This window comes from Primulina eburnea, chromosome 11, assembly GCF_022965805.1.
Source record: "Primulina eburnea isolate SZY01 chromosome 11, ASM2296580v1, whole genome shotgun sequence".
NCBI lineage: Eukaryota > Viridiplantae > Streptophyta > Magnoliopsida > Lamiales > Gesneriaceae > Primulina > Primulina eburnea.
Window position 1 is genome coordinate 38,834,456 of NC_133111.1, and position 13,341 is coordinate 38,847,796.

The following is a 13,341-nucleotide window of genomic DNA, read 5'->3' on the forward strand; positions in this document are numbered from 1 at the left end:
GTAAGAGACATGATCTTTCAATCATAGGGGTGTCCCTTGGCACTTGTAACTGATCACAAGCATCAAACAATGCCAAATGAATGAAAAAATGTCAGAAAAATTTCGAAGGGACGCGTCCGTGCGCACGTTGCCGAGCAGTGCTCGGCAGCGCCTGTCGAGACGACAGGCGCGCGGCCGCGCGCATGACACTGTTCACTGAGCCTCTTTTTTTTTTTTTTTCTTTTTCGTCCCTTACACGTTCCGAGTACTCGATTTATGTTCTTTCAACATATGATGAACTTTTTCGAGTTTTATTCAGAACAATCGAACTTAATATTCGTTCATTAAGCTTCGTTTTTTCTTTTCGAATTTTTCCAAATCAAACACATTGATTTACTTGCTTAATTTTCATTCATTAAGCACCAAAATTCCAACAGATAGCAGTTCAATTCAATTTATCTCAATGACATTATTTTTGTAATAAATACAATGACTTCATTCCATCGAAAAAAAATTATATGGAGTTAAACATAGACTCCACATATTTTAATCAATGATAGTCGTTAGATATTCAGTGAATACAATATTCCATGTGGATGAAACATCATATGAATTTGAGACTACGAAAAATATTAGTCATGAGTAACCCTTTGTTATTCTATTTTTTCCGGTTCTTATCCTTTAATGGTAAAGAATATTAATTGCTATTCCTATTGAGAGTGAATCCCGACATTATGACATTTATGCTCTTTTGACATTTTATGTGGGCATTGCCTCCATGAGAGGATGGATGGCCAAGATCTTGCCAAACATACCATTTCAAAAAAAAAGTGGGTCCTACATATGCATGGACAAATCTTGGCCATCCATCCTATCATGGGGCAGTGCCCGCATAGGTAGGATGAAATAAACCCATTTTGGACGGGTTAATGTTTTTTTGCTCGAAAATACTAATTGCTGCGTTTATTATAAGCGAATAAATGATTGTTTAAATTGCATAGAGATCCGAACTCTTTTTTCTGAGTAAAAAGTGATTACGGTTTTGACATTAGTAATTCTCGAAGACCATTGAATATTATTATCTTGCCGGAAAAGTTGATTCTTTTAGCCTGAAATTTCGAGGGTCGGATCCAAGTTTTACTCTTGATAGAACAATTTAATATATTTTGAAAGTCCAGAAGATAAATATTTCTAAAAAAATTCAATATAAGTTGGGATTTATTTTTTATTTTTTATAAAAGGAAGTTAAAGAAACAATTGCTTTGACTCACCCCCGATTTTGTTCCTTCTAGCTATTCACAAACACAGAGAGATGGCAATGACAAATGATCAGTGATTTCAATTGCTGTAAAAGTTTGTTCAGATGCAACATGCTTCCTTAATACAATGAAAATAGAAATTAGACACAAGCGACAGTTGATCTTACATTGCAATTTGTCCATGAAACTGAGCCTCCCTCCATAAACAACCTTTGGATTTCGGCTTCTCATGCAAAAAATACATTATTAGCGTCGTCTTGACTAAATTCAAGATACTATCCATATCAGAGTTATCTTACCAAATAACCATGCAAACAACAAAGAAAAATGAAGCCGTATATGGAATTACTAAATGCAAAAGAACGAGTGCACACCTAATTCATCACGGGCTCGAACATTAGTCGTTGCCACTATTTAGGGCCGCTGGTTTTCGAAGAACCACATCGCTCTACCATAACATCATAGAGTTGCTTGCCATTCTACATGAAACAATAAAAGGAAACAAGGATAAATGGGTTTTATCAGTACACTACCAAGAATTTGATCACGGAAGTAAAACAGGTAGATGATACTCAGGTTTCAAGGTGGTTGACACTTACAAAAATTACTGGGAAAAAGTGAATTTGTCCTTCTGGCTTTGTCTGCGTCTCCTTAAAATAAACTAATATTGGAAAAGAAGGCCACCACAGCTCCCAGTTCACAAATGTTGAATATCTGACAGATCACGTAATAATGATAATAAATAGTTACACCAGCTTATATGATCACTCACAGGCCCTTTGGATTTTAAAGTTGTGTCAAAAACCATGTAAGCACTCTAAAATTCAGGTCTTTTGATACCGGAAATTGTCTATCCAACTGTACAACCCCGTTTCTTAACCACAACTCGGTACGTAATAATAAAGAATAAAAGCTCACACTTACTTCCACCTGTTTTTTCCACCCACGAAAGCATTTTCACCTGATTCCTCGAGCTGGTCTCCAATTTTTACCTCCTGTGATCAGGTTTCTTGGAATTATTTATTGAACTTCGGCATAAATGAGTTCCGTGTGATCAAGATGTAAAAGAGCATTCTACTTAGTCATGCTATAGTAAGTAAAACTTAAGAACATATTGCAGCATGGAAAAGGTCACTGAGAGCCTGCTTCCTCTAACTTGTGGTCCTGTCAGTTGTTCAAAATATTGTATAAGATAGTTACTTGTTTACAAGATATTTACAAATATTAGTTTTAGTCTTTTAGAAGGATTTATAAATATTTAAAATATGGTGCTGAAATCTCATAAGATCTAAACTTCCATACATTTCTGCTCTATATTTTTTTCCTATCTTCAATGACCTATGTTATTTTGTTTCTATCTTCAATAATCTATATTTATCCAAACAATTTAATCTAATTTCTGAAATTTTAAAATTTCAGAAATAACTAGTTCGGAAACCAAACACTACTTTTTTAGTTTTAATTTTTTGATGTAAGCTCTTATTGCCGTCAATACATGGTCGACCAAAAGGATTGAAAATCATTTTGATGCACAAGTATGCTGGTATCCTATCAAACTGAAGTTTATACCGCTGTGACATCATCCTGAAAATTACCATTACTGCCTCAATGGTAAGCATAATAGTATGAAGTTCTACTACAAATTTGATGGATCGCCGAACAATAGTCGGTGTACAAGTTACATTACACTAAGGATAAGAGGAATTCTCAATCAGTCATTCCATAATCATTATAAGGTTACGAGCCTAAACTAATGCATAATTGAGTTGCTTCAATGTTTGCATCAAATGCATTAGAGAAGAGATTAGTAAACAAACCAGGGACTCTTCATCAAAGACAAATCTCACCCTTGTTGCCTGAAACAAATATATAAAATCATTTGAATGTTACTGCAATATTCCGTACATAGCGATAGTCAAAGTTGCATTCTCAAACTATATGAAGAATCACATCTATATCTGCTTCATAACGGTACCCCAACATGACAAGCTATTGATACTTTATCCGTGACTCTTAGAAATGTCATGCATAAACCTCCATATTACCTGAACTAAAAGGAGTAATCCAAGAAGACCAATGGGGACTGCGGCAGCTAAATTATCCGCAAATACAAAACCACCAGCCGCTCCTATCAAACGAAAAATTCAAATAGTCATTATTTCAGCTCTCTGATGTTTTATATGTAAATATGTGTGGACAATGACAAATAAGATAAAAAAAAATTATAGAAAAAAAGCAAGTTTAGAAGTGGATCCCCTCAGTCCCCTTGATTACTTCCTGTGTTCACCCCATCTCCAACAGTCAATGTTCATCTCATATTATGTGGCATAGCAAGATGCATCCCAAGGGCCATGACTACAAACGAACTAAAATTATAGTGCCAAGTATTGCAAATCATCATTATACAACCATACCAACATTGGGAAGAGTCTCGATGATCATTTCATGAACAATGAAACAAAATAAAATGTTTGCAGTTTGGTTGCATGACATTTTCTTAGCATCTATACGCACCAAGAAGTACAACTGGAATACGGTAATCAGGGTCAGGAATGATGGTATCTTTCGTAACTTTCTTTCCAATCTGTGAAACAAAAAAAAGACGTTAAAGCTACACTGCGTAGTTACTGCATCAAAGTATGATCTCCAGTACACAATGAGGTGAATGGCATTACACTCAAATTTTAAAACTTCAAGTTTCAAGCATAATCTGTAAGATATACCTTTTCCCAGTTAACATAATTATTGGATTCATGCACCAACCATATGAAAACAAATGATTACCAGGCACATTCTAATGAGAAGGAAGTATGAAAGTGAAAAAACTTAAATTTCACTTCCAATTTTTCTTAAATGTTGGGCAAAAATTTGTGTGAGACGGTCTCACAGGTCGTATTTGTGAGACGGATCTCTTATTTGGGTCATCCATGAAAAAATATTATTTTTCATGCTAAGAGTATTACTTTTTATTGTAAATATGGGTAAGTCTGATCCGTGTTACAGATTAGGATCCGTGAGACGGTCTCACATGATACCCACTTTAAATGCAAATTTCAAACTTAAACAACGCAAAAATAGCCTCTTATTCCGACGAAATTACTGCAAGCGGCCAACGGAATAAGGGGGAACTAATGAAGTTTTAAAAGCAGATGCTCAAAAAATTGAGATAATCTCTATGTATTTACTATTTCAAGATAATGCTAGCACTTTATCAGTAATTTTATTTTGAACTCCGCAATAGGTGGTAATCAAATCACAGAAAAGACAGAGAAACGTGTACAACAGAAGTAACGGTGGCACGCCTAGTTGATGCTGCGCCAGTGTTTCTGATCAAGATTGAATATTTGCCACAAAATGAACTCCGGAAATTCCTCCCAAGAACACCCACTTTACCAAAATCTGCCACAAAAGCAGCTATCAATTCATCAAGTAAATTCGAAACACGAGTCAAATGATAAAAAGGGAAACGAAACCATGGTTCCGTATCATTGGAGAGTGCAAGAGGCTCACTAATCAAGCAAGAAGAACCATGCAACAGAGCGCTTCCCATGACTATTATCATATAAATTCAGGCGAAAAGTTTTGTTATTTATTCCCCGTTGTGTGGCTAAGAAATGAACAGCGTTGAATCGGACCAGGCCATTAAGTGACCGTCATACCCTTTCGCTTGTGCCGATGGAAATTAAAATTTTCCGATTTCTTACTATTTAACATAAAAAAATTTCGCGAGATTTTTTAGAGTCAGCGTCAATTTGAAAGGAATATGATTTATTCCTCATTAAAAATTTTCTTTTCATGTGTTTATTGATAAATCATTGAGTTTTATTTTTATAAACCATAGAAATTTATGATAAGAATTATAGATATGATCATAATGTTTTTAAAAAAATTATTTTCTAATAAAATTTTTGTTTCCATCTATTTTAATTTTCTTTTTTCATGGAATAAACTCTAAGGCAAAAGAAAATAATGTGAAACGTGGATGGCAAGAGAGGAGAGACGCCGCATGAACAAGCACGAGAATTGAAGATTTACATCGAAAATGTCAATTGCACAAGTCAAGACATATTGTTGTGTTTTCATAAAGTGTTGAAGACACAACACCTAATCACTTTACAGTTTAGTGTGTTGTTCATAAAAAAAAATTGACTTCATTAGAGTTATATCCGTAGTTTTGGTTTAGTTTGATGAGTGTTTTGGATGCACTTTGCACCCTTACTCTGTTAAGGGAGTTAAATTTTTTTTATTCACTAGTATTGATTTTGTAAACTTATAAGTTTTTAAGTGAATATTTTGTTATGAGACACCACACAAGTGAACACATTTGTGTATAATTACGTGTGTCTTATTTTATTTACGTAAAATTTTGTATGTTAAAATATTTCGTTATATGTTATGTTAGATGTCAAAACACTGCACACAACATAGTAATTTAATTTTATTATACCGTACTTTTATGTCATAGAACCATCTTTCACACTTCTTCGTCTGTGGTTTACAAGGGGAAATGAGTCAAAATATGTGAAGCATGTACAAAAGCTGCTTAGTTTTAATCATAACAGAAAAGAAAATCTCTCTTGAATCTGTGTTCATCGATGTCCATATAAGATACAGCTCCAAATGCTGTAGCTCTGAGTTCAGCTAATTGGACTCAATTCATTAATTTATTCACAGCAAATGTTTATCGCAATGATTCAAATGTAGGTATTTATTTTGGGTGGTGGAATGAAGTCATTATTAATACTTGATAAGCGTTTAACTCATTTAATTTATTTAATAAGGTTTTTATACAAGGTTCATAACCTCTATACATAAATCATTGCATATAATCCAATGAATTTGATTTCCAACTAGTGTAGTTTCTAGGCATGTAGATATATTTATGATTTTAAGAGAGATAATTACGAGTTTGGTCACGCCTCAAAGATAAGAATAATGTAACATAAAACATCTTTGATCCCAAGAGAATGACAAATATATTTTTTTTTTAAAAATTAGATTGTTAATGTTCATAGAACTCAAGCTTACACTTACAAAAATTAAATATAGGACATCATAACACATTTGTTTCAAAGTTTTTACAGGAAAGCAATTCTTTCGTCTAAAAATATCAGTAATATTCATTTCTTAAAGTGTCTCATTTCGGTCATTCATCGAAAGGAGACACTTAAAAAATTTGATGAATTAAGATACCCTTTCGAATTCGAAACTATAAGATATCATCCGGAAATATAAAACGTGTCTCCTTAAATAGTGAGCAAATATTTATGTGACATTCCAAGCGACTGTCTTAGAAAATGAAAATAGCACTCGAAACAATTTGTCATGGCAAGAAAGTCTCTACCATAGTTTTCTGAAAACATCAAAATCAATTATTGAAGCTAAATAAAGAGGAAAAAATAGATATCTCAATCAAAAATCAAAATTGAAAAAGAAAACATCGTACCTGCATGTTGGGAACATAGCCTTAAGTACGAATAACTAACATATTAATTAATTACATTTTTAATGTTTTGTGTAATATTTGATTCAAATTATAACACCCACCAATGCGGGTGCTCTTAAGAGGCTTGAGAGTTGTCTGACTCGGATGATCTATTATTTTCAGAGATTCAAAATTTCGAAATATATATATATATATATATATATATATATATATATATATATATATATATATATATATAATATATATATAATAGCGTAAATTGATGTAATATAAATTTATTATTAGTGAGTTTTTTCCTTACGTATCACAAAAATTTATTTTTGGGCTCAATCTAAACTTTTTATTATTATTATTTATTTTTTCTTGGTAAATTTATTAATCTTGAGCATCTTGATAACTTTTTTCCAATATAAATTTATTTTTCTTGGGTCAAGTATAAACAAAAACTTTTTTTTTTCCCTAAATTTATTATATATTACAGTAAATTGACACAATATAAAACTTATTCTCTGACTAATAAGAGTTGTTCTTATATTAACGAAGATGATTTATTTGTGGAGTTGACATTCTTAAAGTGTTCATTAACAAGAGAAGTAAAATCTGCAATTGATGTAATAAATTAATTACCTTAAGAAAGTAGATGAGTGTTTCCCAAAAGCTCATATTACTTATAAATCTTGTTAATTGTCCCGTTTATAATAACAAGTATAGAACGAAGTTTCTTAAAATTAAAGTTAATCGAAACTTTTCTCCGATCAACCATGTCAAAATAAATATTGAATTGATTGAGTGTGTTATAAATAGAAAAAGAAATTGTTGAACAACATGATCATACATTAATGTCTTTAGCTTTAACACTGTCATACATTATATTTTTTAGTGATCGTTTTAGACATTTTTGATTTTATTATTTAATTATAATAGAAATATTTTGATTGTTGTGTATTGTTTGATTTTTTTAATATTATCTTTAATGTTTTGATCTAATTCGAAACGGCTATTATGGAACTAAAAAAAATGAACACACATTATGATTTACTAGCGTTTTTTTTTTAAATTAGAATCATATCCAAAAATTACTAGGATCGGTCCTGCACATACTCACACATGTATATATGTACAAATATACATAATAGACACATGAAAACATACACCATATTATAAATAAATAAGTAAACACCTATATGTATACGCGTGTGTCTATATATTTGTTCATTCACATGCATGAGAAAGATGATTGATTACGAGACGTACACATGGAAGTAGCCTTTAATTTTCAGTCAGGATTAATAAAACAATATTATATAAGTTAGCCTTTAATTTTGTGAGGACCGGACGCTAATCAAGTTCTTAATCATCGTTGGGACTAATTAATCAATTATAAAACAGGGTCTAAATTTTTTTTTATTTTTATTTTTAAAAATGCGGAACGTAGTGAAATCAACTAATATACAACTCAGTATAAAATAAAGTACAAGTCCTGTATCGTCTACAAATCAGTAAAACTAAGGTTCAACATCTAAATATCAAGTGTCAAAACCCTATATACATCCAAGTCCGAAGTCTCCACTCTATCACGATCTCTCCTCATCTTCTGGACCCTGATCATGTCCCACCTGTTGTCATGTACACATACAGACAAGACAACAGCCGGATAACTCCGGTGAGAATAAATCTCAGTATAAATCAACGAAACATGCAATCATATAAACAAATATAAAGCATGTAATCAGGTAACAGATATATGTATCAAAATCTGAACATAAACAATCATAGACTGTCGACAGACTAGACTCAATCCTAGTCTAGGGATCCCGGTTTCCAAATGTGGTATTCCTATATCGAATTCCGTAATATAAGGAACTCTGTTCCTATTACTCGATATAACCAAATATGGTGTTCCTATATCGAATTCCGTAATAGAAGAATTCCAATCCTATTTACTCGATATAACCAACATTCGGTGTCCTGACCTAACCGTCATGGACTGTAGCTCTATCGCTAATATCCCATCTTGAGACATCGTGCAATGTGCCCGTGGCGATCCCGCCACTGTCAGGCACTTCCGTCCCAAGATGTCTACACTGTCCTGTGACATCGTGCAATGTGCCCGTGGCGATCCCACCACTATCAGGCACTTCTGTCACAAGATTTCTCGTCTGATACCTGCTATCTATAAATCAAGAGAACAAGTATATCCATCAAATCAATGCAATATCAATGCAATAAAGTAAAGTATGTGATTTAGGGAAACTCAAGTCTAAGCTGACTCAAGTCGATCTCCCAGTACCACATTGACTTATACCTTTCGTTTATAGTCTCGGTCTAAAGCAATCAAAGTTCTGAACTCAAGACTGTCTCTGTAAATCTGAAACGATATATCAAGAATCATAATATCAATATTTTATTCTCGATTCAACTCTGAATCTGATTAATCTGAATTAACTCAAATCAGCGGCATAACGGCACAATCTCAGTATTCCCGTCAATGCCATATCACCAGATATTAATTACAAATCATAACCCATATTCGATACAATTTGTAATCAATCCATAACTCAAATCTATTCAATTCCCAATCAATATAATCAGAAAATCATAATAATTCCAGAATCAATCCCTTCTTCATTCTGACTTCGATTCTACGGTGTCTAGTATATCAAGAACACTATATATGAAATATATTCAATTCCAACAACATCATAATTTCAAATGATAATAAAACTCAATGAAACTTACGCCCAGTTGTAGCTCGTGTCGAGAGGAGTACGGTACCGTGTCCGGATTTAAATTCTGATAGACGGATTTGCCAAAATCACAAATCTATGGTACGAAGAAACTTGAGGAAACTTTGCTCTGGAATTCTCGGTTCTTGTTCTGAATTTGAAGGAATCAAAGTGTCCCCATGCATGGTGAAGACAAGTGTCCCACTCAAATTTCCATATTTGCACTTTAGTCCCTCAACTTTTCACTATTTGCAAATCGGCCCCTATTCAATCTTTTCGATTCAATTTCAATCCTAAATAAGTTCAAACATCTTGGAATATAATTCAACACTCCATAATTCTCTAATTCAATAATCTCGGTTTAAAATAATATCATTTCTATAATCTCGGACCTTACAAATTTTCAGTCAGGATTAATAAAACAATATTATATAAGTTAGCCTTTAATTTTCAGTCAGGATTAATAAAACAATATTATATAAGTTGGACAGTGAAATTAATTTTAAATCATCTCTAACTAAATGCCGTTAACAATAATGTCAAAAATCCAAGAATATTTTTTTATCCTTTTCCTTTAATGATTCTAATGTTTCCATAAATTTTTTTTTTCGAACTAACAATAACATTAATATAAATGTGACTGACACGAGTGGTGGTTGTCTCAATATGATGCCACATTCATATAAATAATTATTTTCTATAGTTCTTTATACCACAATTTGTTAAATAAATAAATCCTTTTATAGAGCAAAGCCATCTTTATGAGAGGCCACGAAGTAATAAAAACTAAAATGCATTATATTAATAGGACTTTATTTATAAAAGTGTAATAGGGTTTATCTTGGCAAAAGTGACACACTACCAAAACCAAGGAATAAAAAGCTAACACTTGATATGTGAAAGATATATAACATGAGATCCTTTCTTGGAAATTTATAAAAGATTATTAACTAACACAAACGTAAATATATAAGATCAAAATACAAATTTTTCTAAATAAGAATTTAAGTGATCATGCACGTAATATAAAAAAAAACTCCGACACACATATTTGGTACGATGTCCATATCAAGTAAACCTGGTCAGACGAAAACAGAAAACAAAAACGTTGGATTATTATAGTTGCCTGTCATCGTCGAGTAACATTAAAATAAGAGCAAAAATATCCAACAGCATCATCCATCTCGCAGCTAACATGTCCTGTTTGGCTAATTGTGCCGCCTGATTAAAAGACCAAGTCCTGTTTATGCCAACAAGCAGAACATGAAATAATAATAATAATAATAACAGCAGTACTACGTTAAAGGCCGGCTAGCTAATTCATGCATTAAATTTTGGTTTCATGCATTATTAAGTTCCCTACTTTTCCTGTAATCCCATATCCTTTTACGATCCTTTGAGTTTGAATCAAGAAAAATAGTATATTATAAATATATATATATGTGTGTGTGCTAGTGCTACCCACTTGAAGTTAAAGCATTTGAACTTTGAAAATACAAATGGAGAATAGAGAAGCATTTTCACCAGTTTCAACGCTTCCAAGATTGCAAAACCATAAAACCGAGTCCAGAAATGGACATTTATACGGCGGAATCACCGTCGCAATTGTATTAGTATTCGTAGTTGGCTGGCTTTGTTTCTGTTTCAGAAGGAAGCTCGCTCCAAGTTTCCTATTGTGCGGGAGAAGACGAGGTAAATATATGGATCGATTTAGTGAATTTTTGGACGAAATTCAAGTTCATCAACTATATATATTCAAGTGTTATTAAATTTTGACGAAGCTAACTTGGAATGGTGATGAAATCAGGAAGACTAGATGCAGAGAAATTGAATTTAAGACGTTTTCGGTTGGAAGAATTACGAAAGGCGACCCACAATTTTAGTGAAGAATTCTTAGTTGGTAACGGTGCGTTTAGCAATGTTTATTGCGGAACTTTTGGTGTTAATGAGATTCTTGCAATCAAGAAGCCCCTCGCAGAATCATATACTACCACCGAAGAATTCAGAAATGGTAATCCCATATTTTTTTGGCGGAAAATATTGTTTTAGTCTATTAATTTCCTCAATTTTAGGTTTTGATATATTAATTGTTTCTAGCACAAAATTTATTCTTTTGTCTATTTTGATCTGATTACGACGTGACATTTGTTAGTATTTTTCGATATCATGTCAGTAGTTGGACCAAGTCTAAAACCTAAAGGCAAAAACTTGTGTGAGACGGTCTCACGGGTCGTATTTGTGAGATGGATCTATTATTTGGGTCATCCATAAAAAAATATTACTTTTTATGCTAATAGTATTACTTTTTATTGTGAATATGGGTAAGCTTGACCCGTCTCACAGATTAAGATCCGTGAGACGCTGTCACATGAGACTCACTCAAAACTAAAAGTCATTGTACTATACGATCCAACAATTTAAACTAGTGTCATATAGACTTGACAATGTAAGATTTAAGTGAACTTTGATTAAAGAATTACACGATACTTAATTTGGTTTATTTTGTTTCTTGAAATAAATTCTTGTTTATTATATTTATTTGGAAGCAGAGGTGAGATTGCTGTCAAAAGTGAAGCACAACAACACAGTGAGACTCGTGGGTTTCTGCGAAGAAAATGGTGAGTGATTATCGAAATCGAATTTGATTTTTTGTAATAGAATTAAACTCCTGCATGACGTCGGGGATTTCTTTAAATAGGGCCAAAGGCAGCTAAAATATTGGTCTATGAATACGTGAGCAATGGTTCATTACTTGACTACATAATGGGTAGGTCATAATAATGTATATGTACAACGTTTTTAAAATGAATATTAATCACACTTGAAAAAGAAATTTATGAAAATCTTGTAATAATCACACCGAGTTAGGGAGGGGAGGAAGAAGCTTAACTTGGAGGCAAAGAGTAGATATAGCAATCGGAGCTGCCAAAGGTAAGAAATTAGTATTTAAATCTATTAATATAAATTTCATACAAATTCATTTTTTAAATTTCGTCTTCCATGATGTGTACTAGTAGGGATCGCGCACTTACACGAGGAGGTAAAACCGGGTATTATCCATCGCGACATAAAGCCGAGTAACATATTGATTAGCGACAGATTCGAGGCCAAAGTATCAGATTTCGGTCTGGTCAGATCAGGTCCGGTCGGAGATCAATCACACGTGAGCAGTTTGGTCAAAGGTACCCCGGGATATCTCGACCCGGCTTATTGTTCGAGTTTTCATTTGACTCCATTCACGGATGTGTATAGCTTCGGGGTCATACTTCTGCAACTTGTTGTTGCTAGACCTGCGGTAGAGTCTACCGGGACTCATATCAAGTCTCATATTATTGATCGGGTGAGTTCAAATGTATGAATATGTACTTATATTTATGAATTTCGCGTCGAATAAATTTGTGTGTTTGATGAATGCAGGTAAGGCCTAGTATTGAGAAAGGAAACATTGAGGAAATCTTGGACGCCAACCTTTTACTTGAGGGATATTGCAACATGGATGTGATGCTCAAAATGGGACAACTTGGGCTAAAATGTGTGGCGAAAGAACCCAAAGAAAGGCCGACAATGAGTCAAGTGTGGCAAGAACTTGAAGCCAACCTCAATCTCCAAGACCATTTATCGCCCGAGCAGAATCTTGCAATGGATCCTCCTCCGAGATTGAGGAGTAATCAATCAACAATTGATTGTGAGTATTCTCAAAGCATTGTAAGCATAGATGGCATTGGACTTCAAAGGTTTCACGTAGATGTGGATAGCCTCATTTTTCAAAGTGCTAGTTTGAGATGTTTGGAAACGAGTATGAGCATGGATGAGGAGGGACAGAGACTAGCGTTTGATGGATAAGTAGCGGAAATTTTTTAGAAACTTGAGGAAGATCCTATCCGGATCAAATCAATATATTCCGAGCAAGCTTAATTATGACTGCACTAAT

General features: G+C 33.3%; 2 protein-coding genes and 1 long non-coding RNA gene across 5 annotated transcripts; 1 reads left to right on the forward strand and 2 right to left on the reverse strand.

Moving 5' to 3' along the window:
• Positions 1–1,298: 1,298 nt before the first annotated feature.
• Positions 1,299–4,908, reverse strand: LOC140805884 (uncharacterized). 3 transcript variants are annotated; one of them, XM_073162240.1, is made up of 9 exons: positions 4,749–4,908; positions 4,519–4,652; positions 3,753–3,822; positions 3,284–3,366; positions 3,056–3,094; positions 2,163–2,233; positions 1,838–1,952; positions 1,613–1,717; positions 1,299–1,461 (listed from the first exon to the last, which is right to left on the reverse strand). In XM_073162240.1, the coding sequence occupies exons 1-8, from the start codon at positions 4,798–4,800 to the stop codon at positions 1,649–1,651; spliced, it is 633 nt and encodes a 210-aa protein (XP_073018341.1). In that variant the 5' UTR covers positions 4,801–4,908; the 3' UTR covers positions 1,299–1,461; positions 1,613–1,648. The 3 variants fall into 3 exon arrangements, with proteins under 3 accessions (XP_073018341.1, XP_073018340.1, XP_073018342.1); XM_073162239.1 differs by having other exon boundaries at positions 1,299–1,466; positions 1,612–1,717; XM_073162241.1 differs by having other exon boundaries at positions 1,299–1,466; positions 1,612–1,717; positions 4,519–4,637; positions 4,749–4,906.
• Positions 4,909–8,086: 3,178 nt separating this feature from the next.
• On the reverse strand, positions 8,087–9,625 carry LOC140804155 (uncharacterized). Its single transcript, XR_012112098.1, has 3 exons — positions 9,424–9,625; positions 8,990–9,052; positions 8,087–8,300 (listed from the first exon to the last, which is right to left on the reverse strand). It is a non-coding gene; the product is annotated as an uncharacterized lncRNA (long non-coding RNA).
• A 1,269-nt stretch (positions 9,626–10,894) lies between these two features.
• Positions 10,895–13,341, forward strand: LOC140805099 (probable serine/threonine-protein kinase PBL11). Its single transcript, XM_073161289.1, has 7 exons — positions 10,895–11,102; positions 11,218–11,421; positions 11,960–12,028; positions 12,109–12,177; positions 12,279–12,341; positions 12,428–12,750; positions 12,828–13,341. Exons 1-7 carry the CDS (start codon positions 10,910–10,912, stop codon positions 13,251–13,253), a joined length of 1,347 nt encoding a protein of 448 aa, XP_073017390.1. The 5' UTR covers positions 10,895–10,909; the 3' UTR covers positions 13,254–13,341.

Excerpts from the sequence above, each read along its gene's own strand:
- LOC140805884 (XM_073162240.1), bottom strand. The coding sequence starts at position 4,800 with ATGATAATAGTCATGGGAAGCGCTCTGTTGCATGGTTCTTCTTGCTTG. Across the intron at positions 2,234-3,055 it reads TCTTTGATGAAGAGTCCCTG|GAGGTAAAAATTGGAGACCA; the intron begins GTTTGTTTACTA and ends ACCTGATCACAG. Across the intron at positions 1,953-2,162 it reads GGTGGAAAAAACAGGTGGAA|ATATTCAACATTTGTGAACT; the intron begins GTAAGTGTGAGC and ends GTGATCTGTCAG.
- LOC140805099 (XM_073161289.1), top strand. The coding sequence starts at position 10,910 with ATGGAGAATAGAGAAGCATTTTCACCAGTTTCAACGCTTCCAAGATTG. Across the intron at positions 11,422-11,959 it reads CACCGAAGAATTCAGAAATG|AGGTGAGATTGCTGTCAAAA; the intron begins GTAATCCCATAT and ends ATTTGGAAGCAG. Across the intron at positions 12,342-12,427 it reads AGCAATCGGAGCTGCCAAAG|GGATCGCGCACTTACACGAG; the intron begins GTAAGAAATTAG and ends GTGTACTAGTAG.